General features: G+C 43.5%; 1 protein-coding gene across 1 annotated transcript in view; it reads left to right on the top strand.

Moving 5' to 3' along the window:
- Window positions 1-285: 285 nt before the first annotated feature.
- GIPC2 (GIPC PDZ domain containing family member 2) overlaps window positions 286-19,858 on the top strand; it is a 73,161-nt gene continuing 53,588 nt past the window's right edge. Inside the window, exon 1 of the mRNA XM_036445622.1 lies at window positions 286-547. Coding sequence (XP_036301515.1) covers window positions 308-547 — 240 coding nt within the window. The 5' untranslated portion in view covers window positions 286-307. The remainder of the gene's footprint in view (window positions 548-19,858) is intronic.

The raw sequence follows: 19,858 nt of genomic DNA, 5'->3' as shown, positions 1-19,858 counted from the left end.
TCTCTGTAAAAAATCAATAAAACTATATTTTAAAAAGAGGGGGCGGAGGGGGTTGGGGAGAAACCTGGAGATGAGATTCCAGAATGGGTCTAACTTTTCTTCTCTCCAGGTTCATGGGGGATGACGGATGGCCTCTCCTCGGGGTGGGGAAAGGGGCGCTGCCCGCCGCCGCGGGGCGGAAGCACCTGTGCCATTGGCCCGGCGCCGCTCCTACCTGCGCGGAGCCCGGGGCCGGAGCGCAAAGTCCGCGGCGCCGGCCGGAGCAGGCGGCCGGCAGCACAGGTGGCCCCCGCCGCGGTCCGGCAAGATGCCCCTGGGACTGCGGGTGAAGAGGAAAGCCAAGGCCAAGGACACCTGCGCGCTGGTGCAGGGCGAGCAGGCGGGCGCGGAGGGCGGCCAGCCCCCGGCACCCCGGCCCGCCCCGGCCAGGCTGGTCTTCTACACGCAGCTGGCGCACGGCAGCGCCACGGGCCGAGTGGAGAACTTCGCCAGCATCCGGGAGCTCTACGCCAAGATCGCCGGCGTGTTTGAGATCTCACCCTCCGAGGTAAGGCCGGGTGCCCGGGCGCAGCCCTCGCCCGCTCCCCGCCGCTCCCACCTGCGGCGCCGGCGGAAATTGTCCGGGTGCTGGGGCGCTGGGGCGCCTCCTCCGAGGCGGCGGGGAGCCCTGGGGAAGCGCCCCGGGGAAGGGAGAGAGTCTGGCCGGGAAGGGGAATGGTGAGTCCCAGGACCTGAGAAAGAGGCATTTCCCCTGCTCGGAGATCCCGGCTTTTGGGAAACCAGGGACCTTCCTTTCTTCCTTACACAAACGGGGCCCTGCGCGCCTTCCCAGACTTGAGTTCTAGCTGCCAGAATGAGCGCCTCCACTTTATCTGGACTTGACTCTCCTGCTTTCTCTTCAGGAGAGAGAGGGCCAGGCTGAGCATCTCCCAGGAGAGTGGAGAACGAAGTGCCTTTCAGGGGGTACTAAGATGAGGCCCCACTTTGACCCAATTTGCGCCTTATGTCACTAATACCAGAAACCCTTTGGTGGTATTTCCAATAAGCTTATTATCTACACTAAGGGTGTCGAACTCAATCAGAGAAGGGGCCAAAATCTAAAATCCAGCCTAAATCGCTGGCCGAATGGTTTACTGAACAGTCATAAACTGTCGTGATGGAAACGCAGCGGAGTGCAGTGATGACAGCGCTGTGCGGGCCACATTGCAAGGCCTGGTGGGACGGATTTGGCCCGCGGGCCTTATGTTTGACACATGTGATCTACACGAATAAAAGAGAAAGATGCAAATTGACCATACCTTCGAGATGCCCACCAGCCAATCAGGAGTGAGTATGCAAATTAACCTAACAAAGATGGAAGATTAATTTGCAAATGCAGGTGCCTAGCTGCCAGGGGTAGGGTGGGATGCTTCCATCGTCGCCATGGCGATGACACAGGCATTTTGCACTCCCCCTCTCCCCCCCTCAGCAGCATGGGAAGGTGGAAAGGCAGCTCCCGCAGGAGCAAAGGCAGTACCCACAGCCAGGGGAAGGAAGGCTCATTCTTGCATGAATCTTTGTGCATCTGGCCTCTAGTTTCCAATAAAGGTGGGCAACAGAGTTATACTTTACTCCTGGGATTAGTTAACATTTTTTAGAGGAAATCAGTTCTAAATTTTACACTATATCCTTGAAAACGGACCAGTTTGCCTTAATTCCTATTAGATGGACTGCATGGTGCCAGGAACTGGAGTTTGGTATCAGTGTGATTTCGAAAGCAGTAGTTTATGTGAACAATTATGCAACCATGTCATTGATGCTTGCCCGAGGGAACTGCACAGGTAGGTATGAGACGTTAGTCTAAGAAAGTGTTGGTCCACCTTCCAAGGAAAAGCACAAGATCTCGTGGCCCTGGACTCCCGAGAGCAGGGGGCTGACTTAAAAGAGGCACGGAGTGAGCGGCATTTGGAGATCTGTTCTTGAATGTTGTTTATCAGGTCTGTTCCAGCGAAATTGAGGTCAAGGCAAAATTCCAGGAGGAGATGAAAGAGAGCTTGAAGTGTAACCTTTTGTTCTTTCAGGGTTCCCAGGCTCTGGGGTAAATCACAAACCTATGTGAATTATTGATATTGATGTAGTGTAGGACGTTTTCTTTGTAATAGGACGTTTCGGTTTAAAAGCACTTTCACTGGAATAACCTCCTTTGGTCCTCTCTAGAAGCAGCTGGTGTCCAGTAGTTCCTCAGGTCCCTAAGGACAGGATTGGGGGACTGATAAGCCTGGCCCTGGAGGCAGGCTCTACCACTTATTGGCTGGGTGGCCTTGCAGAGATGTACCTTCCTTCAGTTTCAGCCATCCATACAATCTACACAATAGAGATCAGAACATCTACCATGAAGGGTGATTATAAAGACTGAAGTTTACATATAAACTGCAGGGGTTCAGAACCAGTCACCCCAAGATGTGCCTCTGTGGTAGTTGAGGATTGTTTTGAGCTAAAGACAACCAAAACCCCGCTGCCTCAAGAGAAACTTTTGCCCTCCCTTAACTACCTAGAAGAACTTGAATAGGGGCCTTGCTTATCGTATCAGGGGGTAACCCCTGGGTGAACTTCTAGTTACTGAATATCTGCTTCTGTCCTTCTGCATTGACCTTCCTCCCCTCTGAAGCCCTAAGGTGATCCTTAGCTCAGAATGTCACACACTTCCTTTCCCCTTTCTGTCTGTGAACCTCTCATGTATAGGGGGTAACCATATGTACCATGTAATTAAACTTGGTTATTTTCTCTTGTGAATCTGCCTCCTGTCTCTTTGATTGAAAGGCCAGCTGAAAGAACCATGAAGGTAGAGGAAAGCTCCTTTCTCCCCCACAAAACCCATCAGATTGCATGGAATATGGTCAGTGCTTAACAAATTGTAACTAATCATATTAATACCTAACAGTTAATTGAGTACAAAGTGATTGGGCCTTGGCCAAGGGCATGTAGCTAGCTGCCCCTCCCCCCCCAAACAACAACAACAAATACACACACACACACACACACACACAAAACCCCAAAACGAAACAAAACAAAAGCTGGGCTGTTACATAAATTTGCATCTTAAGAGAAGTTGTTAGCATACTTTAACTGGCTCTCCTGTACCCAGGGACTCCAGATTTACTAACTTTACATTAAGTCTTCCTCATCGTAAGATGACATTATTTTGAGCTCAAGATGCATTATTTTATTCAATCCACTTAATCCCTGAGAAGTATTATTCATATCCTTGCTTCACAAAGAGGAAACAGGCTTTGGGGCTCAAACATTTTTTAAAATTACACATGGTAAGTGGCAGAGCCTGAATTTAAACCCAGGTTTTTCTCTGACTCCAAATGCCATGAAGTATTGCTATATTGCTTCCCAAGTTTTCCATGGTGTCCCAGCCATCGCTTGACAGTCATGCTCCATGTTCAATATTTTCAGTTTTCAATGCACTGACTTGCAAGATAAAATTCCAAGATAATATAAACAAGGGGTTTTGATGTGCTGTATCAAAGTTCATAAATTTTTATAACCTCAAATATATTAGTATGTTTGTGCATATACCAAACATTAATGCATGTTTTCCATTTGGATTAAAAAGAGTTAAGTATATCCAGGATAAAGTATTGGCTACTATAATATAGTAGGTCATAAATATCACAATAAGTTTGAAATAGAAATCATTTATTAAAGTAAAACGAATACCAATGAGATCCCATTGCCCATCCTATTCCCTCTGCAAGAGATGTAAAGTTTTGAGATGTCAGCGGGGACAAAACAAAAATTTTCCCTCTTACTAGGTTGAATACATGGTTAACTCAGAAGTCCTACCTTTCCTCTAGCGAGGTGGCTATGGAGATATAAATAGCGCTGTATGAGGGGCTCTTTACTGAGGAAAACAGGGAAGGAGTGGCTGACCTGATGTCTGGTGCAGCTGATTCAGGCAAATTTACCGGGAGTCCATGATGGCTGGTATGTAAGTCTTCATTGTGATGGTTCCATCCTCCCTGTAGCAGAGGATTCTTTTCATTTTGCAGTTGGGCTAAGTGAGCCTTTGAGCATTCTTGTCCAGAGTCAGGGACAGAGCCAAGATTCAAATCCAGGTTTTCTGATTCCAAATCCCTTACATAGCAACTGTGAGATTCTTGGTCACTGTACTCAAATTCCAAATACAAACCAGCAAAGCTTTTTTTTAAAAAAATTGTCTCTTCAATTAAAGCCTCAGGCTTATTGCCTCAAGAAGCTGCTGTTGTGAAACTGACAACTGTGGTTTATCACCTATTCATGCTCCCTGAAGGAAGAAGCTAACAGAACCTATGACTCACTTGCAGGGTACAGTCTGTGATCATTACCCTGAAACAGATGGGCAGTTATGCAAAAATCCCTTCCCTTTCAGCCGACATTGTTTTTTTTTTTACAAAAGGACTAAGTGAGAAAGTAAACTAATCTTGTCTAAAAGAATAGTTAACTCATAACATTAATGCAGGGCAGTTTTTTTTTTTTTTTAAGTTTAATATCATTTAAAAATATTCAGGTTATATAAGTGAGTTGATCATTAAATTCTTGAGCCACAGTCATAAAATTTATTGAAGGGGCATTTTGAATAATTGACCACTGTAGTTATTTAGCAAGTAGTTTGTACCATGACATGTTTTCTTAATTCTCTACTATGGGAAAAGATTGTAGGAAAAAGATAATGAATTTGAAAGAACTGTTTAAGAAGTCAGTTTTGTAGTTAGATACTTTACATGTCCAGAAAGGGAACACTCAAGCTTCTTTATATGTTTCAGAAATTATTTATTTCCTATAACTTGGTCATATTAAATAGTTCATTGAATAAGTGGATCAAGCAAATATGGCCCCTTCTCAATACATAAAGGCAATCAAATAAAGCAGTGTCCTTGGGAAGCAGAAAAGGCAAGAATTGTGATTTTCATTTCAAACCCCATATTCAACATAAAAACATGCTGTTATATCTCTGAAAAATAAAATAGACCTTCTCTTGTCACCTGCTCCCATCCCTGATGCTATTATTCCATTTCTCTCTTAGAGCAAAATTTAAAATTTAAAATTTGCTATCTTCAATGAGATACATTCTGTATCTTCTCTCTCTGCTTGAAACTCCCCATTTTAACATAGAACAAAAATCCAAAATCCAATGATGGGCTGCAGGCCCTGTTCCCTCTCTAACATCATTGTTCCTTCTGCTTCTGTTAGTTTCCTGGCTATTCCTTGAACTCTGGAGCTTAAGGGCCTCACCTGAACCTCTTCCTGCAATTGCTCTTCCTTTCAGTCTGCTCCAATATCCCCTTCTCAGTGCAGCTGGCACTGATCATCTGATTTAAAATAACACCCCTATTCCCTTCCTCACTAATGTTCCTCCATGGACACTAACATCCTATGTATATTTATTTAACTTATGTGTTTTGTTTATTGCCTTCCCTCACCCTGTGAACTAGAATACAAGCTCCATAAAGGCAAGAATTTTTGTCTATTTTGTTTGCTGATGTAGCCCCAAGGGTCTGGAACTGTGCCTGAAACATAGTTGGAGCTCAGGAAGTATTTGTTGCCTAAAAGAAGCCTCACAAATATCGTACTTAAAATCCTGTGGTTTTAACACAAAGCTCTAATACTGCTTACAATACCAGTATCTTATGTCGGTGTTAATATTTTAATATTGTGGTGTGAGGAAAGAGACCAGTCAGCGATGGAGGTTGGAGTGAGGAACATTACATGTATCTTGAAGGGGGAGGAGGAGTAGGAGGGTGAAGAATGGAGACTGGGAAGCTTAAGTAAGAGGCATTTGTGTGGAATGCATCTCTACAAATTCCAGAAATTATGAATTTGGAGCCTCTGTTTGCAAGCAAAATTGCTTCCTATATGAATTACAGTGTGTGGGGAGCTGCCTGGTGAAGCTTCCCAGAAACTGCTCCCTTTCAGCTCGCTGGCACTGAGCTCTCGTGAAAGCCAATCTTCTGTATTTATGTTGCGCTTCTGGAGAACATGAACTGCTCTGCGGACTTTATCATTTCCCAAAAGGCAGATCATTGGCAAGGGAAACCGTGGCTTTCTGCTTCATAAATAGGAATTCTGGGAAGAACAGAGGAAAGGGGGGTCACGGGCTTGCATATTGGCCTCCAGGGAAAAACAAATAACAAAAACACACCAAAAGTGAAGGAACTGGGAATTCAGTGTGAATTTTACTATTGAGCTCTGAGAACAATGAAGCCCAACATGCCGAGTAGAAAGAGTGTGAGAGGGAGAAAAGCAGCCCCTGATATCGGGGAGCTGGCCTGACACGCTCAGGTCTTGCACATCTCCTGTTTGACATAAATGGTTTCACAGAACACTGCCCTCTGATAAGCCCACTCTGACTCTGATGGATCAAGACAAAAATAAGAATACTCTGCAATCATGTTTAAACAGAGATATGAACATGAGCGTTGTCCAGACCACAAAAATGACCAGGCGACCCCATTGCACTCATTTCCTGACAGTACCTTACCCAGAGCAAACCCACCTGTCGTTGGGCCTGCCCCCAAATCGCCTAACACAAGCCCAAGTCCTTTCCAACACCCTCTTCCTCAGCGCCCCTCCCCTCCTAATTCCCCTTGGTGTGCTGTCTCCCTTGTTGTAAGTCTCAAGAAAACTAAGGGTGAGAACTCCTGATGGTCCTTGGCTGGGTGGCATTGACAGTTGTCATTGCTGGATTAAGGTGGTTTCTAAAGAGGCATCTGAATATGGTTTCCATTATCTCACCCATCCTCTATTTTAATATTTTGATGTTCTGATTATATGTATCTCAAAAAAAAAAAAATCTTCAGTGCTCTCAAGTACTTATAATACCACAAATTGGGTAGATCACATACAACAAAAAGTATTGCTCATGACACCAGCATGGCCACCTGGTGAGGGCCCACTTTCTGGTCCATAAGCAGTGCCTTCTTGTTATGTCCTCACATGGTGGGAGGGGCTGGTCTCTCTGATAAAGCTCTAACACTTTTCATGAGGGCTGTACCCTCATGACTTAGAAACTGCCTAAGACCCTACCTACTGCTAATACTATCCCCTTTGGGGGTTAGGATTTTGATATTTTGGGAAAAAATTTTTTTGGACATATACAAACATTCAGACCATAGCACTTACAAATAACCCCCTCCAGCCAAACAATGTCTCCTATTCCTGACTGCCTGTTGTGTCCTATATCCTGTGCCTTTGGCTCCAACTTCATCTAACAGTCCCTCTACTTCTTTCTGAGGCAGAGACTTTAAAAATAAAGCTTGTTCCTAGAGTCACTAGATGGTTTAGCTGCTCCATAAATGTCTGATAAATAAAAATTTGTGGATGCAGTAGGAGATAAAGCTGACGATGTAGATAGTAAGAATACAAATGTCCTTGAAGTTGTACATATACTAATGGCTCAGTGCAAGAAATTCGTGCATGGAGGGAGGGGTTCACTCAGCCCAGCCTGCATCCTCTCCAACCAGGGACCCCTTCAGGGATTCTGACTGCTGGTTTAGGGATCTGGCCTAAACCAGCAGTTGGACATCCCTCTCACAATCTGGGACCTATGGCTCCTAACTGCTCACCTGCCTGTCTGCCTGATTGCCCCTAACCTCTCTGCCTGCCTGATCGCCCCTAACTGCCCTCCCCTGCTGGCCTGATCTTGCCCCTAACTGCTCTCCCCTGCCAGCCTGATCATCCCTAACTGCCTCTGCCTTCCTGATCTCCCCTAATTGACCTCCCCTGCTGGCCTGATTTCACCTCCAACTGCCCTCCCCTGCCAGCCAATTTGGTTCTAATTGGTCGGTTTCTATGCCAGTCAGTGTCAAAAGCTCTGCCTCCTAGGCAGCCATTGGCTCATCATAATTCATCCAGATTTGGTTTTGATTGGTCGGTTTCTATGCCAATCAGCATCTCCAGGCCTATCTCTGGGCCTGATCAGAGAGGCGGGACTGATCAGCAGCCCCCACAGAGGCCCAGAGAGAAACAGAGGCACGGCTGCTGGTGAAGCCCCCAGAGAAAGAAAGAGGCAATGGCTGATCAACAGCTGCCACAGAGGCTGGAGATCAGAGCCTGCCTCTCTCTTTGGGCCTCTCTCTGCGCTAATCCACAGACCCCTTGGCAGTCAGTGCTGGGTCACCATGGCAACCCAGCACTGACTGCAGGACTAACTTCCAGTGTTCTATTGAGCTTCCGTTCGGTCATTACAGACTCTGGGTTTTTATGTATTAGGATTATTCAATAGGCAATGAGAATAACTCAAATGTTTTTCAGAAAAGGAATGACTTGTGTTGTATAGAGTAGAAACATAATCAACCATTTATTCACCGTGTCTTCTTTATAAATGTTTGGTTTAAGTTGGATACAATGGCATTTTCTGGAATTGTGTAGTGTCATCTGAGACGTTCTAAATATATTACAATCATTACGTAAGCTTATTCTCCCTCATGAGCATCAGCCTCATTTTTGTATGAAAAACTCAAGCAACAAACCCAAAAAAGCAAAACAAACCCAAACATGACTCGTTTTGAGAACTGGGATGGTAATCTAAGCAGTTGCCTTATAAAACCTCATTGCTAAAAGGAAGATAAGAAATGGATAAACCTGGTCAGTATGGCTCAGTGGTTGAGTGTTGACCCAAACCAGGAGGTCATGGTTTGATTCCTGGTCAGGGCTCATGCCCAGTTTTTAGGCTTGATCTCCAGTAGGAGCATGCAAGAGGCAGCCGATCAATGATTTTCTCTTATCATTGATGTTTCTATCATTCTCTTTCCCTTCTTCTCTGAAATCAATAAAAATATATTTTTTTTTAAAAAAGGAAAGAATTGGATAAGACTGTTATTTTTTGTGCCGGATATTTCAAGTTTCAGTGTGGACACAATTCTAGAAAATGTCCAAGTGGGTAGATGCCGACCACTCCCAAAGCCCCTGTTACCTCGTAAGCTGAGGGCTGCCCCCTTCTCTCACTGGCTCCCGGCACTCCAGAGGGCATGGAAGGCTCTTATAAGTTGTAAGAGATGGGGACACTTAAGTGACCTTGGGCAATTGTATGTATATGCCTGATTGTTTATATTACTAGGTTACAGGGAGGTAAGGAGGCTAGGGACAGCCTCTGCACTGGGCAGTCAGGTGCCATGGACATCTAGAACATAATTCATGCTGTCCAGGTGAAAACAGTAGCTCTAGGCTCTGGAAAATCAAGAGCGCATCAAGGTGACATTCACCTTCCATCTCCCAGCCTCTCTCCCTGCTTCTTACTCTGTTCTTGACTGATTCTCTCTTCTCATCCTTTTGACTTTGCACCTTTAAGGCTCTTATTGCATCATCTTTCTGTTTCTCTTGTTTCTTTTCCTCTCTACTTTTTTTTTTCGTGCCTCACTCTGTGTCAAATTCAAACTCCCTAGGAGAGAGTCTCTGTGTTGGTGAGTTAGGGCACAGTGCAGGTGGGGCAGGACTCTTGGGCCTCTGGGTCAGGGCCTCATCTCTGGTCTAGTGTGCAGGGTCATGTGGTACAAAGACAGGTGAGTAGTGGTTAAAGGGGTCCTATTGGAGAGGTTCTTGGGCATGATCATGAGCAAGATTTCTTGAATTTGGGGTTTGGCAGGTATCTTCCATGTCCTATCCAAACATGAAACTTTTTTCAGTTCCCTATGACTTGTATGCATTGTTCTTCCCTTTATCTGGAAAATTTCCTTCTATTCTTTCCCTGTTAATTCTGTTGAAAGATAATCTGAGGCATATAAATAACTTTGAGCAAAAATTGATTAGAATTTGGGCAGTATCGAGCCACAAGTGGTTAGGAACACTCCATAGACAGCTAGGGGCCAGGATTTTATAGAGAAGACTAGTGACCCGGTGCACAAAATTAGTGCACATTAAAAGGGGATTAATTAGAGGAAATAATTTAATATTGCTATTTGCTCTTTCTCTATAATAGAAGTGTCAGAGATGAAAGAAAATTAGTAAAATGTATATGAAAACCTTCCTCCTGTCAGAGTCTGGGACACACCATGGGACCCAGGGTCAAGTCCCCGCCCACCCACATGTGCCTCAAAATCACATGAGACCCGGACCTGGCTGCCCTTCCCTCATTGGACTAGATCCAGACCCAGCCAGTCCCACCCTTGTCAAGCCCTGCTGGGCAGGGGGCGTAGCCTCAGGTCCCCTGGCCCAGCGCCATGATGGGGATGTGGCCTGAGGTCCCTCAGCCCAGACCAGGATGGGGGACAGGCCTTGAGGTCCTCCATCAAGCCCTGCCAGGTGAGAGACACGGCCTGAGATCCCCTGTCAAGCCCTGCTGGGTTGGGGACATGGCCTGAGGTCCCCCGTCAAGCCCCACCTTGCAGGGGGGTGCAGCCTCAGGTTCCCCAGCCCAGCACTGGGGGTGGGGGCGGAGACAGAGAGAACACAGCCTCGGATGCCTGGTCAAGCCCCGTTGGGAAGGGGCGTGGCCTGAGGTCCCCTGTCAAGGGCAGCAAGGCAGGGGGTGCAGTCTAAAGTCCCCCGGCCTGGTGCTGGGGTCGGGGGAGCAGTGGTCCCGTAGATCAGCACCAGGATGGGAAGTGCACCTTGAGGTGTCCTGTCAAGCCCCATGGTGGTGGGGGAGGGCTAGCCTCAGGTCCCTGCTGATTGCTCCTTAAGGCTCCTTATGGGAATTTGGCCTCAGCTGTAGGTTCAGCCATCTTTGTGATGCAATGATGGTCAATTAGCATATTTCCTCTTTATTAGATAGGATGTGGACTCAAAGCAAGGACATTATTTGATTGGCCATAGTTTAAGCAGTCGAATTATTTGGGAAAGCCTCATTGGCTGCTTGCCCTTAGATTTTGATTTCTTAACCTTGGGGCATTTATACTAGTAGGTTTAGGTTTTGGCTTGCTTCTGCAGGATGCTGAAAGAAATTACTCTGTGAAGCAGAAGCCCACAATGGAGCTACATCCGAAACGATGTTAAAACCAATTTTTACCTTCATTGAAAAAATAATCTCTGCACATAGTAAAAATGAAAAGCAAGTGGGTCACCCACTACCATGGTTCCCCAGTTCTCTTCTCCAGAAACCTTTGCTGTGGCACCTTCTGGACCACCCTTCCAGAAAATACTCTATCTCTGTGAGTATAACTCCCGCCTCCCCCTCGCTTTTCTTTTAACCCAATTAGGAGAACACTGTACTCACGTTCTGCACAGTTGTTAGTAGCAGAAGCAAAGGAGTGAGCCTAAGAAAGAGAAAACCTGGGAATGGCAGAGTCACGGGGGTCTTTGTGGCGTCCCAGAGAGTCACCAGTGTGTGTGTCTTTAATGGCAATGAGTTAGTTTTTAAGTCTGCTTGTCTTGAAAAGGTTTTCTGTGCTCTTTGCTTCTTGGACAAGCCCCCGTCACCTGAGGTAAACAAAGGTGTTCCTTGATATACTTAGATTGACGTCACTGATTAACGAAACCTTTTGGGCTAGATACTCGCAGTGAGGGAGACAAAGAAAAGAGGAAGCCCACCAAGGCCTGTCACTGCTGCTCTGGATTGGGATCTAAAACCGCCTAGCCTTTCTCAGTTATCTTGGGAACTAGCCCTGCTGCTTGGGCGTGGTGAGAGTTCCGAGGCTTTGGTGCTTGAAATGTGTGGGGCACAGTTGGAGCTTGGGCGTGACTAATACCAAGGAAGTCCTGGGGCTTCTATGGATCAGTGAAAGGCAGGAAGGGACCTTTGACCCTGTCCATGATAGAATATTTTTTTTTTTAGAAACTTATCTGACCCACGATAAGTGGCAGCTGAGAGGCTCAAGAATCCAAGCATTTAGAAAGTATATTTGCTTTGTATAAACATCTCCCTGGAGATAATCAAATCACATGCCTGAGAACAGTTCAGGCTTTTTTTTTTTTTTTTTTAAATGGCTAAAAGCCAGGACCTACATCTCAGTCTGTAAAAGTCACAGGTTCTTAAGTTACAGTGTTAACTGTAAGGGGCTTAAGGGGACACACTGTGACAAGGTTGAGAAAAGGGGAATTGTGTCCCATTCTTGGAAGAATTTACATACGTGTTTATGGCATCCATGGAGCAGTGGTTATGTGATTGGTATGAACTCGATGTTGTTCCTGACCCAGGGCCAGAAACCAATGTAACCACCTGAGCCTTCTCACCAAAAGCATAAAACCAACAGGAGGTCTGTCTTTCCGCTCGTTCTGGGTGTGGGCTGGTGGTAGGAGCTGGTTGTGATTCCTGTCCCTCCCTTTCTCCTCCTATATCTTTTACACTTTTCCCATCCTTTATTAACTTTCTGAAAGGTGGTTGGGGGAAGAGAAGCGTATCTTGAGCATTAAAGAGAAATAAATTATCGTTGAATACCTACCATCATAACCGTAACCTGTGTGATCTTGTCTGAAAGAGCAATTCTTACCAGAACCCCCATCACTGATTGCAGTCTATAGAGAAGGCAGCTGGATCTTAGAACAAAAGGAAATTACTCAAGTCACAAAGTCCAAAGAGATGACTTTGATCTTAGGTTTATCTGACTCCAAAGCCTGTGTTCTTTTCTTTACTTAAGTGGTTCTTAACCTCATTGGACTAAGTTTTCCTTTAATAACAAAGATTTAAAAAATGTTTTTATTGGTTTTAGAGAGCAAGGAAGGGAGAGGGAGAGAGAGAAACATTAAGGATCGGCTGCCTACTGCATACCCCTTGCTGGGGATCAAGCCCACAACCCGGGCCCATAACTGGGGCATTTGCCCTGAACATGAATGGAACTGCCAACTTCTCCATGCATGAGATGATGCTCAACCAACTGAGCCACACTTGCCATGGCATCAAATATTTTATGGCACCATTTTTACTATCCAGAAATAAAGTTTTAAATAATATTACTTACCTATACACATGATTTTAAAAAATTAATGTATGTCTTACCTCTAATATTAGAAATAAATATGGATTTTCATATGCAAATACTTGGAAAAATCTATTTAGAAGACATAATGTAGCAGTCAGGTGCTTATACCTAACTTCTAGTGAATAAGTTTGGATTTATGCAGACTAAGAGCTTCTGTGCTACCCTGGGAGGGTACTATTGGCGCTGTTCTCGGTTCCCACGCAACTTACAGGGAAACCAGCTGGGGTGAGGGGCCCTGGTCATCCTGGTCATTCCACCATTTTGGTCGTTAGGCTTTTATTATATAGGATACATTTATTTTCTTTTCCCAACATGACTCTCTAGTAGGACATTTGAAAATCATGAGGAATGCCCGACAGTTCTTCACTGAGTGGGGCATCTGAATGATAGAGTTCATATAGTCTTCTTACCCCAGCCCTTGTCTCTCCCAAATGCCAGTGGTGTCACACAGTCATTGGAACAACAAAAAAGCCACCACAGAATTTCTACATGTTTCATTAGAGGCCAGTATCACTCTGCCCCTAGCAATATTGCTTTATGCCTGGTTGCCTGGGTTAAGTCCTTGCTCTACACTGTGAAGTTAGGAGGTAAGGGGAAAAAAGTGGGAAAGCAAGAGAAAGGTTTGGAAACATGTAGAAAGACCTCTTATTGGTTTTATAGTTTTGCTTTAGCATCAGTATTCTAGGATTATAATTATACAGAGTGGAACATGTGGTTGGTTTGTTAAATTTGTGATGTTTCAAAATTTGTGACAATTTCACAGGTTTACTGGGTCCTGTGATAGATAAGAGAGTCAGGGCGGTATATGGAAAAGCTTTGAGGTCAGTCCAGTGGGGAGGTGGGTTTTAGGATAGGGTGGCATGCCCTGGGTTTGATCCTGGAGGTGTCACCATATTGCCTCAATTTCTGACTGGGAAAATATAAAAATAATATATTATAAGATTGTTGTGAGAATTGAATGAAGTTGCATGTTAGATATCTAGAACAATGGTTCCATAAATGTTACTTCTCTTTCCTTCTTTTCCTAAAAAAAATGTTTTTTTTGGGGGGGTCAATTTATATATATTTGCATTTTTGGGGTCAATTTATATATATTTGCATTTTTTTGTTATAATTTTTCTCTTCTAGCTCTCTATAATTTTCATTCTCCTACCCTTTGCCTAGCCCCAGGAAATAAAGAACACAAATTTAAAACTATATCTCTATACATGATCCTTAAACTAAGTTTTCTCAGTGTGGAGTTCTATTTTGTAGTAACTTCTGGACTCTTCTGATGAGGCTTTTTCAGGGCACTGTAGTACAAACCTAATAAACCATTTCCATCAACAAAGTGGAAGATCCCAATTAAACTTGAGAAATAAGTATTCCACTTTAGTCAGAATTGTCTTGCATTGCATTTGTCAGTGCTTATTTCTCCTGATCCAAAAATAACTCTTTAGTAAAACCCATTTTTCTTTTAGAAAAAAACATATTTTTATTGATTTCAGAGAGGAAGGGAGAAGGAAAGAGAGAGAGAGAGAGAGAGAGAGAGAGAGAGAGAGAGAGAGAGAGAGAGAAAGAGAGAGAGAGAAAGAGAGAGAGAGAGAAAGAGACATCAATGATGAGAGAGAATTGTCAATCAGCTGCCTTCTGCACACACACATTTCACCCCTCCTTGCCCCCACTGGAGACTGAGCCCACCACATGGGCCTGTTCTCTTACTGGGAATCGAACCGTGACCTCCTGGTTCATAGGTCAAGCCATCCCAATCAGGCCCCCTATTCCTTTGTATCCTATTTCTATAGAAAATTGCTGAGACATGCTTTATCTCAGCATTTAATTCTATTATTTGACTCTCTTTTCCCCACTGAACATTTGAGCTCATTTTCAATTTTCCCCACACTTATTAAGTCTCCTAGAATCTTAATTGTGCTCAAGTCACAGATACTGATTTTTCACTTTTGGGGAAGATTACTTAGATGCTAAGGGACAGAAAAACTCCACCATTCCTTTTTCTCAACATCCAGATCCTGTGTTTTTATTTTAAAATCTCGTGCTGTCTTAATCTTACCACTCTGAAATGGGGACATGTTTATTTGATCAGACAGGATGCATTCAAAATAGGTGGCCGAATAATTTACATTCCAAACCCAGGCCCTTCAGAGAGTGAAAGGGGTAACTCACTGGGACCTGTGCCATCCTCAGGGTAACCAAATTGCCCACTAAAAAAGGAGGAAGGAGAAACATGTGAGAAGGCTTATCATCCATTTGTTAATTAAGTGCCAACAATACACAAGCCCAGTTTCCTGGGCAGTAAGGACGGTTTTGAACTGTAGGCATGTAGGGATGAGGTGGGGAGAGGAGAGTGCGGTCATAAAAATAGAAGCAGGTAGTGAGGGCGCAGTGTCAGCACCGAGCCCGGAGCCAGGGGACTCTGGTACTCCTTGTCCTGGCTCTGGCCTGGTGACACATTCCTGGGAGGTGGGATGGAGTCCCAGGGGAGCCTGCCAGCTTCTTCGGGAAGCCTCCTGACACTGCTGGGTCCCCCTCCCCTCTCCACTGCCTGCCGGGTCCCAGGAGTCTCACAGGCTGGCATGGCCGGAATGTTGGCACGCAGAAGGTGGGAAGAAGTGGCTCAGGGTGGGGAGCAGGAGCTAGTAGGAACTCCAAGCAAAGGTGACAGTGTTCCACCGGGGCTGTGCCTGGGTGTCTCCGATTCTGTGACAGAATTCTATTTTCGGTAGCAGCTCTCCACCTCTTCCAGGCCTCATTCTTGGGGGCTCTCTATCCCTGGGGTGGCAGATAGCTCAAAATGGGATGACCCTGAGCCTAGGAGAATCTTCACATCCACTCTCCAGATTTAGGGCTAAACTCACTGTGTCACACCGGCCCTGCCCATTGGCATATATATATTTTTTTAACGATTCTCAAATTTTCCAATGCACAATTTAAGGGTTTATGGTAGCCAGTGAGCTAGCCTCCACCTCCTTCCTTCAACTCTGTGTCACCTCTCACCTAGGGAACCCTGCCGTACATTTTCCCTCGTCACCCCTCGCCCTGTCCCTCTACAGTACATGTTCTTTCAGGTGTCCTAGTTTTAGAAGAAAAAATCAATTTCAGTCTTTCTCTCTCAAGATGTTTATAGTTTCACACATGGCCCAGTTTTTCCCCCATTAAGTGCTCCTCTCTATTGTCAGAAATGTTGTTCTAGGAAATAGTAAGAAATAGACTACTCTCCCCTGTCACTCCATCTTGACACCTGCGCGGCTCGCCATGCTTGCCTTTTCAGTGTTCCATGATTTATTTGGGCGGTTGTAAAATATCACGTGCTTTGTAGACATTTCACTGTAAGGCTAAATCCGCTTCCTGGGCTCATACGAAAACAGTGCTGAGAATTCTGTCAAACTTTAAAATTGTGTTTAAGGGCCCTTTGGGACCCAATGGCCATGTTAAAATAAATTATACTTGTGTATTTATTTGGTAAAATTATACTTGTATATTTATTTGGAACGTTTGACCACAGGTCTCTTTACTAGTAATGATAATCATAATCATATCATGTTTTACAAACCGCCCTACTGCGTTGCTCTCGTTGTTTCCATGGAGATGTGAAATGGCTCTGTGTCCATCTCTCTTCGCCCTTTCTGTTTTCTTCCTTCCTAAGTGTCCAGCAAGAGGAGGCTTTTGAGAAAAGATGTGGTTTAGGAAGCCGGAAACTTTGAGGCTGCACCTGACCAGGGCAATAGCAGGGATTTATGATGTCTTTAAAGTTGTCAGGTAACCTTGTAGCATTATTAGACCGGGACGGAGCTCAGATAACTCCTCTGACTGGAAGAATATTGTGGAAGAGGATGCTATTTATAGCGACACCCATTGGATTTATCTTACTTGTTGGGTTAGTGTCTGTGCAATATCCACAAAGGCAAGACTAAATCCTATACCCTATTCCTTTAACCTTTTCTGGGCTTCAAGAATTGATTGGAGAATTTGATTTTCTTTGATGCATAGTTGCTTTGATTAGACTTCATTAACAGAATAAAATAATTATTTTGCTTACTCTGGGAGGTCATTTGGTAGATTAAAAAATGTGAATTTTATTCCCCAACCCCCTGTTTTTGGATATATTATTTTTGTCACATTATCTTGCTTATTAAAAATGCTGGGGGAATAAAAGTAGTGATACCAGAGAAGGAAGAGTACAAAGGATGATTCACCTTTTATTTAAGGCTGGCCACTGCTGACCCACGGCTAATTTAGAAGTGAATCATTTATAGAAAGTTCTACACAGTTCGAGGCAGGGCTTTGTACTATATACTTGTGAAGGTCTAAATAGAGCATACAGTATCAGGTTTCTAAATCTCTGTCTTGGAGCCAATTTTATATCTTTTCTAAACTGTGGCACTTATTTCTAGATGACTGTGACTGTTGACAAGGTTAAGGCAAAGGCACTGTAAGATGAAAAAAAATGTATTTTTAATAACAAATCTTATAAATTTATTATGTGTATTATACTGAGATTTTAAATGTCTGTGTTTATAATACAAATAAGTTATTGTAGCTACTAAGCTTTATTTTTATACTTTAATCCTCACCTGATGATATGCATATTGATTTTAGAGAGAGGGGAAGAGAGAGAGAGGAACATCTTTTTGAGAGAGAACATTGTTGGTTGCCTTCTTTATGTGCCCTGACTGGGTATCAAACCCGCAAACTTTTGATATATAGATGATGCTCCAACCAACTGAACCACACCAGCCAGGCCTTAACTTCTCAGTTTTAAAATGATTTAACTGGAAGAAATAATTTAAAAATTACTTCTTTAAAATAGGTCAAATTAAGTCATGTTATTAATATTTTTATATTTATTAACCACCCAACACATTTGACTTTTAAAGTCCAATTATGCATAGATACTTTTTGTAAGCTGTCATCACCATTTTCAGGAAGTGGGTGGTTTACTAAATAAACAGTATATTTGGCTCCATCTAAATAAAAAACCAGAACCGTGTAGTCTCTGCCTTCTAGAGGTGTTAAATTCAAAGCTGAATCTATCTTTACATCACCGGTACAGTATTATGGGTGAGAAAAACCCAAAAGTCAAAATTCCAGGTTTGACTCTGTTATTGACTCGCCATGTGACAATGGACAAGTTACCTGATGGGTCTGAGCTGGTTTTCTCCTGTGCTCACAGGGCATGGTAATGCCTGATTCTAACCTGACTCACAGGATGAGTTGAGCTGATGCTTTAGGAATTGATCAATAATTTAGGTGTCCGAATGCAGATTTTGGGTGGCAGAGAGGCAGAATTGCCAGGAAAGGAGCCTGGAGTTGAACAGTCAGGGCTGCGGTTATATTTGTACCAACTACTAGTTCACCACTAGCCAACTTACCCTTCTAAGCCTTTGTTTTCTAATTAAAAAAAAAAAAAGGTATACTAATGCCACTCACAGAATTGCTGTAAAAATGAAATGAGATAATATGTGAAAATCTATTAAAAAAAATTGGGTATACTAATACCACTCACAGAATTGCTGTAAAAATGAAATGAGATAATATGTGAAAGTACCTGGTACACATAAATAATCAATTAGTGTTTCTTTGACCTTACTTTTGACTTAAAAAAAAATTCTTCTAGAACTTTATCTCCCCAGGTCCTTCACTCCCACAGGACTTTACTGGAAGTGGGAGCCAGTATGTACACTAAGTACAGCTAAGAGGGATGAGCGGTGCCCCAGCCTGTGACTGTAACTGAAGGATTGTTCGAGTTCTAGAAGTTCCTTGATACTTCTAGAACTCGAACATTTACTAGATTTTTTTTTAGGACTCATGTTGGATAAGACACACAGAATTTTTTTTTTTAAATCAATCTTTATTGTTTATATTATTACAAAGGTTCCTCATTTCTTCCCCCCTCTACCAGGTTCCCCCCCCACCCTCCGCCTCCTTCTTTTCCCCCATTGTCCTCATCCATAGGTGCACAGTTTATGTTCAGTCTCTTCCTCCCTCCCTTTCCCCGATAGTAAATCCCTTTTCAGATAGTAAATCAGTTACTTAGCATTTTCTCATATCAATAATACCTCCACATGCCCAAAGATACACTTCACACAAAAGACACTTCCAAATAGGTCAACCAACCTCATCCAGGCCCCGCACAAGGCACTCACAGATCAACACCCCAGCGCTATACTAACTCAACATATCCAGATCTAAGCCTTCATCACTTGATTCAGCAGACCCTCAAGTTCCCACAAAAGTTTCCAGCCATGTCTGAGAGGCAGCCAAGACACACAGAATTTTAGGGAAGAGTTTTGAGTAACACAAATCTGCCGCTGTACCTTGGCTAAAGCTACTTCCTCTGTTCAGGAATTCAGAGTAAAAGGGTAATCTTCCCCCCAACAATGATTTTGTTCTTAGTTTCAGGTAGTTTGTAATTCCTGATGTTTTAAGGTAATTAACCTGACAGAGGTAAGGTAAGTTTTTTTTTCTCTTCTCTTTTTGAGAAAAAGTCTTTAAGACTTAGATAATAAAAACAGCCCAGATAAAAATATTGATCATAAGCAAAGGAACTATAAAAGTGGTTTTCTTGGGTATAAAGGTGTGCTATTAACTTCTGATGAAAGTATGGCTTCATCAATTACCAGGTTTATTATTATTATGCACTTCCTTTTCTTTGTTTTCTATAATGACATTGGCTGATATTTCCATAATGCTTATTTTAGAAAATGTAAAAAGTTAGCAAGGTTCTTGGGGGTAGATTGAGATGTAAAAAAGTAGTATTAAAATATTTAGTAACACTGCTGCTTTAGATGACCATGAGAGGTAACTGTTCCAGTTGCTTATACTTAAAATCGTATCTACAAATAATGTAATATAAACAATGCCCGCTACACAAACCTGTAATTTCTTCCAGAGATTTTTGGAACATGTGGAATCTTGGGCCAACCCAGTTCCTGTTTAAGGAAAGCATTAAACAAAAGAAAGCTGAAAATGGACTTCCTGCA

This window comes from Pipistrellus kuhlii, unplaced genomic scaffold, assembly GCF_014108245.1.
Source record: "Pipistrellus kuhlii isolate mPipKuh1 unplaced genomic scaffold, mPipKuh1.p scaffold_m20_p_2, whole genome shotgun sequence".
Classification (NCBI taxonomy): Eukaryota; Metazoa; Chordata; class Mammalia; order Chiroptera; family Vespertilionidae; genus Pipistrellus; species Pipistrellus kuhlii.
The sequence above is the reverse complement of the archived record's forward strand: the minus strand, read 5'-3'. Positions and strand labels throughout refer to the sequence as shown.